This window comes from Prionailurus bengalensis, chromosome A1, assembly GCF_016509475.1.
Source record: "Prionailurus bengalensis isolate Pbe53 chromosome A1, Fcat_Pben_1.1_paternal_pri, whole genome shotgun sequence".
In the NCBI taxonomy this organism is placed as follows: domain Eukaryota; kingdom Metazoa; phylum Chordata; class Mammalia; order Carnivora; family Felidae; genus Prionailurus; species Prionailurus bengalensis.
In genome coordinates, this window is record NC_057343.1 from 83,960,200 (window position 1) to 83,969,144 (window position 8,945).

Consider the following 8,945-nt stretch of genomic DNA (forward strand, 5'->3'; position numbering starts at 1 on the left):
TCCTCTATACTGTTTTCAAGCCCAGCGATTAATTTTATGACTATTATTCTAAATTCACTTTCTGTTATATTATTTAAATCCTTTTTGATCAGCTCATTAGCTGTTGTTATTTCCTGGAGATTCTTCTGAGGGGAGTTCTTCCGCTTGGTCATTTTGGATAGTCCCTGGCGTGGTGAGGACCTGCAGGGCACTTCCCCTGTGCTGTGGTGTATACCTGGAGTTGGTGGGCGGGGCCGCAGTCAGACCTGATGTCTGCCCCCAGCCCACCGCTGGGGCCACAGTCAGACTGGTGTGTGCCTTCTCTTCCCCTCTCCTAGGGGCGGGATTCACTGTGGGGTGGCGTGGCTCGTCTGGGCTACTTGCACCCTGCCAGGCTTGTGATGCTGGGGATCTGGCGTATTAGCTGGGGTGGGTAGGCAAGGTGCTCGGGGGCAGGAGGGGCAGGCTTAGCTCGCTTCTCCTTAGGTGATCCACTTCAGGAGGGGCCCTGTGGCAGCGGGAGGGAGTCAGATCCGCTGCCGGAGGTTTGGCTCCGCAGAAGCACAGAGTTGGGTGTTTGCGCGGAGCGAGCAAGTTCCCTGGCAGGAACCGGTTCCCTTTGGGATTTCGGCTGGGGGATGGGCGGGGGAGATGGCGCTGGCGAGCGCCTTTGTTCCCCACCAAACTGAGCTCTGTTGTCAGGGGGCTCAGCAGCTCTCCCTCCCTTTGTCCTCCAGCCTTCCCGCTTTCCGAGCAGAGCAGTTAATTTATGACCTCCCAGACGCTAAGTCGCGCTTGCTGTCGGAACACAGTCCGCCGGGCCCCTCCGCTTTTGCAAGCCCGACTCGGGGGCTCTGCTTGGCCGGCGAGCCGCCCCTCCGCCCCGGCTCCCTCCCGCCAGTCCGTGGAGCGCGCACCGCCTCGCCGCCCTTCCTACCCTCTTCCGTGGGCCTCTCGTCTGCGTTTGGCTCCGGCGACTCTGTTCTGCTAATCCTCTGGCGGTTTTCTGGGTTATTTAGGCAGGTGTAGATGGAATCTAAGTGATCAGCAGGACGTGCGGTGAGCCCAGCGTCCTCCTAAGCCGCCATCTTGCCGCAACTCATTGCTTTGTTTTCTATCCAGCTGTCTTAGAATCATAAACTCTTCAGCTTCTCACAGGAACAATTTTACCAAGTGCTTAGACACCACATAATAGTGATAGCTATCATTTCAGCCATTAACCCATTTCTCACCATCTACCACCTGACTGGCCAAGAATATAGTTTTTAGGCTTCTTAATGTTAGTACCTACTGAAGTTACAAGTTCCAATATTAGATAATATCACAACAACAATAACAACATCAGCAACAACACCCAGAAATTTTAGTGACTATGTTAAAAAGTTTATTTCACCCTAGGCAAGTCTCACTGTGAATATTCCTAGTTGAATAACTAACATTTGAATCTGTCCTCTATTGAAAGACTCATGATCTTAACTTCTTCCCTTTAATGAGAGTCTTGTAAATAGATGATGTAAACTTATAGTATCGATTAAGTACAGTGCAGTACTTATTTTCTATTGTAAGGGTTAAATTGTAGTGTAGGGCTAATGCTTAGCTTGAAAAATAACAGCTTTGTGTTGACACTGAAGGTTAATAGATAACAGCCTTGCTTTGCTCTTGTAAACTACGCCTCATACTCTTGTAAATTAGGCTTCACCAATTAAGGAAACAAAAGTTCAAAGAAAAGAGCATCAGAGGCAGGGTTAAGGAGATCCACTGGTTGCAACTTAGAGGCAGAAAGTCTAAAATAAACACCTCATTAGGCAACTGTTTCTAACTCATCTGGCAACTCTTTCTAACTCATCTGGAAACTGTTTCTTTGTTCTGTTCCCAGGTGATGATAAAACAATGTGATCGGTTATAAAACTCTGTACCCCAGCTGTTCAAGGCTGCACTCTTATCAAGAGTGTTGGTCCCAATCGGTGGGCCTTGCCTCTCATTGTAATAAACTTTGTTGTGACTGTCACTGGTGCCCGTAGCATTCTGTTTCAGGAGTAATGTGGATGCAACACTATTCTTCATGATTTTCTTAATAATATTTTATCTCAGGGATGCCTGAGTGGCTCAGTCGGTTAAGCATCTGACTTTGGCTCAGGTCATGGTTTCATGATTTGTGAGTTTGAGTCCCGCGTCAGGCTCTGTGCTGACAGCTTACAGCCTGAAGCCTGCTTCAGATTCTGTGTCTCCCTCTCTCTCTGCTTCTCCCCCACTCATGCTCTGTTTCTCTTTCTCTCAAAAATAAATAAACATTAAAAAATAAGAATAATATTTTATCTATGACTTACTTTATTGTAAGAATACAGTATATTATACATATAACATGCAATATATTTGTTAAGTGTTTGTGTTATAAATAAGGTTTCTAATCAACAATAGGCTGTTAGCACTTAATTTTGGGGGGATTCAAAAGTTATATGTGGACTTTTAAAAATTTTATTTATTTTGAAAGAGAGGGAGAGGAAGCACAAACAAGGGAAGGAGAGAGAGAGAGAGAGAGAAAGAGAGAGAGAGGGAATCGCAAGCAAGCTCCATGCTGTCATGCTCTCAGCTCAGAGCCCCACATGGGCGTTAATCTCATGAAGAAAACATTTAACTGATTGAGCCACTCAGGTGCCCCTATATGTGGACTTTTGACTGTTTGGGGGGTTGACACTCCTAAACCTCATGTTTTAAACATGTAATTTTCTAAAAATCCCGGGGTAACAACTTCTTTTTTTTTTCTTTAGTTCTTAAATATACAACAGTGCATCTCACTTCTCATACTTTGTAATATTTCTGGGACACATATGTAGTAGAAAAATTTTAAATATAAAACATTTTGGCAACCTCTAATAACATTGAGAAGTGTATGACTAATAACAAAATCTACTTATAACTACATACTAAAAATAATCTTACTTGTTATATTTATATGTATACAGAGATTAACAATGATATATATTTCACAATATTTTGTTGTAGCAAAAAGAGACATCAGTTTTTAATAATGAAATAATTAAATGGAATTCAAAATAATGGGATGAAATTATGAAATTAATTTCTGGTTAAATTATGAAGTTATATTTTGGAGTAAACTGAACTGTGTATTTCTGAAAAGATAAACTTTCAAATATAATCATGTTAATGGACAATAGGTTTGGAACAATCTGTGGAATGAATGTAAATTTTAATAAGTTTTATAGACCCTGTCTTGATTCCCACTGACCTTCTCTCTCTTCTTCCCTGGCATGGACCTCTTAATTTCCCAGCATCCTTTGGTGTGGCTATGTGACTTAGTTCTGACCAATGGTCTGTGAATGAAATTGTGAACCAATGCCAGGGCTGACTATTGAGAATCTCCCAGATTCTCCTCCATGATTTAGGATTTATGTTACCTAGAAATGGGCCTCCACTGTGTTTGCAGCATTATGTATTTTAAGGTTTGCTACAGTACTCACTTATGTAGTGAATATACATATATTTACATCAATAAAATATTTGTTATTTGGAGACATACATGAATGAAAATAACTTATGGGTTGTATGGTTCTCAAGATTGATGCTGCTTCTGTGAAAGGGATAAAGGATAGAGACACAGGGTGATTGACATTTTTCTTGAAATGATCTTTTTATTCTCTGTGAAGTTACACCTGACTTTACAGCACATTATAAGGTTGGGAAGGGGAAATTAATTTTAAAATTACCTGATGATGGTATCTTAGACTATACTTATATGACTATCTTTAGAAAAAAAACACAAACTTTGTTTATGCACTTATTTATTTTCTTATTTTTTTCAACTTTTTACTTAAATTCTAGTAAGTTACCATATATTGTAAATTGATTTCTGGTGTAGAACTTAGCGATTCATCACTTACATATAACACCCAGTGCTCATCACAAATGCCCTCCTTAATACTCATCACCCATTTAGTCCAACCCTTCACCTCGCCTCTAGCACCCTTCAGTTTGTTCTCTGTATTTAAGAGTCTGTTTTTTTTGTTTGCCTCTCTCTCTCTCTCTGTCTCTCTCTCTCTCTCTCGCTCTCTCTCTCTCTCTTTTTCCCCTTTGTTCATTTGTTTTGTTTCCTAAATTCCACATATCAGTGAAATCATATGGTATTTGTATTTCTCTGACTGGCTTATTTTGCTTAGGATAATACACTCTAGCTCCATCCACATCATTGCAAGATATAACTATATTCTTTCTGATTACTAAACCCCATTCTGGGATGGGCTTGGTATTTCAGATTTCTAGCTGCCATTTACTGCTTTCCATGTATGTTCAGGGGATTTTATATGTCCTATGGTGGAAGTTAGCAAATGGCCTTAGATAAACCAGTGCCCATTTGTGCCTCATTGGTTTCTCAGCCAGCAGAGTTAGTCTGTGTTACCCCTAAATTGGTTTCTGCTGAGACAAGACAGCTGCTATTTAGAATTTGGGATGCCATGTTAGCATGCTCATGTTCTTCCCAGTATGCAACTGGCTGTGAAGTTCTTTAACCCAGAAACCTCTTCTTTGTACACCTAAGACTCTTTAAATTCACAGTTATTTCTAAATGTCCCCAATTAGGAAGCTCAGTAAATGATACTGAACTTTATTTGCCACAGCATTTTTTGAAGAAACCTGAGTATGTCAATGTGTGTATGTGTTTTATGTAGTATGTAAATGTTAGTTTTAATGTATCTAATTATGTTTAAGAAGTCTCATTTTTAGTCATCTGTAGAAAATGGTTTTGTTCATTATATTTCTTCAAGTGTTATTTTTTAACACATTTAAGAAGGCAGAAATTTTATGAAAAAATAATGCAAGCCTTTCTACCTAATGCATGTTGGTTAATTCTAAATTTGGATGAAGAATTCGAATAAAGGTCCTTACTATTCTCTGGAAGTTTTAGAAACCTGAAACCTTGTTACTATGGGTTAGAAGTGATTCATTTGGCCAAATGCTGGTGGTATCACTATTTTTATACATTAATAAGAAATTTGAAAATTTTAGACTATTTTATAGCAACTACTTATTTGATACTAATAAGAAACTGCATTTGAGTGCCTATAGCCCATCCATTTCAGTTTTTAACTCTAAATGGAAGAAATTTGGAGCAGCAATTGTTCCTCCCTGTCTGGGAATTCTTAGTATTAGACACTATATATAATCTGATAAATAACTTTCCCAACTGCATAGCTCTTGTAAAATCTTATTAGTAGAGACTATGGAAAGTTATATTTTAGACACATTACTTAAAAGGATAGTCATTCTAAAAACATGTTTAAATAAATATTTTTGGTTCAAGATAGAGTAATTTTTAAAAATCTTTAGAATAGGGGCATCTAGGTGGATCAGTTGGTTGAGCATCCAACTGTTGGTTTTGGTTCAGGTCATGATCTCATGGCTTCATGAGTTCGAGCCCCATGTCAGGTTCTGTGCTGGCAGTGCAGAGCCTGCTTGGAATTCTCTGTCTCTCCCTCTCCATGCGCTTTCCCCTCCCACACTGTATCTGTCTCTTTCAAAATAAATACACAAACGTGAAATATCTTTGGAATAAAAAAAGCATATTTTATTTTATTTCATTTTGTCTCATTTTTTCTCCATGTTTAGGGTGTTATAAATGGAATCATCAAATGTATCATTATAGTCCAGAAAATTGAGGGATGATACATACAATTTTCAATTACTTTAAAGCATGCATATTGTATTAATTCAGTTTTACTGCAATAAAAATTTTGGAAATTGGTTTTCTGATATTGTTTCTCCAAACACTGCAAGATCTTTATTTAACAGTTATGAACTAATCCAGTGTGTCAAGAGAAAAAAATGATCCATCTGATTCTTCACCAGTTGGACATAGCCCATTATATAATTGTAGACATGCATCCATGTCTGTGTTTTTATGGAACAGGTTCATCAAGGACTCACATACTCCAAATATCCCCCTCCTACCTCCAATCCATCCTGGTGTCAAAGTATGGCCCATTCCATTTAGATCAACACCATTTAGTTCATTTTTACTCACTTGCTCTCTCTACTTGTGATGCTGCTGCACTTCCCCAATTGACCACTAATGTAACATTTCTAAAATGCATATCTAAACATTCTACTACTGTTTGTAAAACTCTGGGTCACTGAAGGAAAAGAAGTGCCTTTTCTGTGGTATCTTGCCCCTGAGAAAGCCTCCACTGACCCAGCCTCCCATACTCATCAGAGAGCACATTTAGTCAACATTCAACATAGGGCCCCAGATTCTGACCTCAGTCCCCCTTTTTTGACCAAATTTGTGTATAACAGGTAGAACAGATGTGTCATTGTGAGCTGTGCACTCTCACATGAGCATCAAGGCATATCATATACTGTATGGCACTTGTTTGCATATCAAACTATGCAGGCTCAAATTCCTTGAAAATAGCAACAATGCAGTATTCAGATTTTAATCTCATTTAGCTATTTTGAAATATAATATACTATAAAATATCTATTGAATAATTGAATAAATGAGTGAATATTTGATATCCTGATTATCTCTTCTCTCTCTCTCTCTCTCTCTCTCTCTCTCTCTGTCTCTCTCTGCCTAATAAATTACATACTTCAAAACTTGGCTCAGATGTCACTTGAAGCAAGGAATCTCTCCTAAATGGAAGGAAGCTTCCATTCTGAGTTCATATTTTTCCTACAGTTTCTTATACAGTAAGGATGCAAAGCCCATCATTTGGTGGGGCTTTTAACCACTAGATGCATTCAGTTTTGGACCATGTACACTTGATGTGCATTATTATGGTATAGCAAATTAAGGGATGATACAAAGTAGGAAGAGACAGGATTGTCCCAGTGATAGTTAGTCACATTTAAATGAGCATCTTTTATAAGATATTATGTTATTTACACTACCATCAAACAGAACACAAACTAAAAAAGGGAGGAAGACTGACATTTTAACTGCTTGTGTGCGATAATTATATATTTACAGAAAATTAGAATGAATAAGAATGGTACAAACCACATTCACATACCTTTTACCATGACTCAACAATTCTTAACACTTTTTACCTCTTTTTCTTCATCACCTTTCTTCTTCTTTCACTTTAAAATGGATTTTATAGACTCAGATGAACTTTTTTTTCTTTAAATATTTTAATTTATGTATTTTTAAGAATATGTAAGTTCTTCTACAGAGTCGGGATGCAGTTCAGTAAATACAATTCAACAACTTCAGTAAATATAACATCAATATAATTATATAATATATTTTGAAAGGAGAAGAATTAGAAAATTTAAGAGTTTTATAGTACAGGCAGGCAATTCTTCAAAAAAATGTAAAAGTGAGATAAGACACCATGGTGTAAAATTCTAAGAAATAAAGTTGACATAAATTTCTGAACTTACAATGTGTAAAGAGAAGGAAAAAACAATAATGTCAAGGTTTTCTACTTTTAAGTTTCGTGAAAGACACGTTCCACATTCCACATTTTCTTCAGAGCCCCCATAACATCCTTATTTCTTAGACTATAGATCAAAGGGTTGAGCACAGGAGTGAGTATTGTGTAAAAGACAGATACCATCATGTCCTTCTCAGGTGTATGGTAGGACTTGGGGAGCATGTAAGTATAAATGGCAGCCCCATAGAAGAGGATGACCACAGTCATGTGGGAAGAACAAGTGGCAAAGGCCTTCTTTTGGCCTTCTGCTGAGTTCATCCTATGGATGGTGATGAGGATAAAGTAGTAGGATCCTGAAATGACTGTCACAGGAATGAGAAGCATGAGGACACAGCACAAGTACATGAAAATCTCATAGATGGAGGTGTCTGAACAAGAGAGTTTCAACACCGCTGGGACTTCACAGAAGAAATGATGGATCTCCCGAGATCTGCAGAAGGGGAAGGTCATGGTGATGGGAGTGAACAAGAAGCCATCCACTGAACCCAGGAACCAGCAGCCAGATGCTAGAAGGAGAAACACCCTAGGGTTCATGAGGACTGGGTAACGGAGGGGATGGCAGATGGCTACATAGCGGTCATAGGCCATAGAGGCTAGAAGAAAAAATTCTGAACCTGCTAGTGTCACATAGAGAAACATCTGTATCCCACATTCTGTGGTTGAGATCTTGTTCATACCCATGACTTGGTCCATGAGCATCTTCGGCACAGTAACAGAAATGTACATTATGTCCATGAGAGACAGCTGGCTGATGAAAAAGTACATGGGGGTGTGGAGGTAGGCTTCAGAATGTATCAGTAGTATCAGGATGGTGTTTCCAGTCAAGGCCATCAGGAAAGCCACAAAAATCACCAAACAAAGGAGAGCTGGGTGTTTGGATTCACTGAAGATTCCCACCAGGATGAAATCTGACCTCGCAGTGTAGTTAGCCACCCAGTTGGTTTTCTCCATGAGATTTCACTTGGATAACATAGGAAACCTTTAGGATTAATGAATCACTCATGGGACACCACACACTTAAATGAATGTTTAGTGGGAGAGAGAAAGAGAGAGAGGAAAAAAATGATTATGTTGACAGAAAGAAATTCCATGGTCCTATAGATTTGTAGATTAAAATTACCTGTAATTCCATAAATATACCAGAAAACTAATAATACACAAATATGAGTAAAGAGAATTGATAACATATAGTGAGGTTGCATTGTTCAAAGTCATGAGCTTACTTTTTGATACAGTCTCCTTTACCAGTAGCCATGTAAATTTGTTTAGCTATTGCCCTAAACAACACCAAAGATGAAAGATAAATATATATATATATATATATATATATATATATATAAAACTCTTCTAGAATATATATATATATATATATAATCACTCTTCTAGAATTTTTGTTGTAGATCTCAGAATTTCATTAACCTCTCTTGTCTAAAGATCCAACTGAGATCTTGAATACTCTCCAAGGTGTATTCTGTATAAGAAAATTTTAACATTTTGCAGAGCATAGACATATCA

At 38.3% G+C, this 8,945-nt stretch overlaps 1 protein-coding gene across 1 annotated transcript; it reads right to left on the reverse strand.

Annotated features, from left to right (window-relative positions):
* Nucleotides 1-7,424: 7,424 nt before the first annotated feature.
* LOC122469270 (olfactory receptor 2T4-like) lies at nucleotides 7,425-8,381 on the reverse strand. The gene has a single exon (XM_043556517.1). The coding sequence runs from the start codon at nucleotides 8,379-8,381 to the stop codon at nucleotides 7,425-7,427; it is 957 nt and encodes a 318-aa protein (XP_043412452.1).
* Between the last annotated feature and the right edge of the window lie 564 nt (nucleotides 8,382-8,945).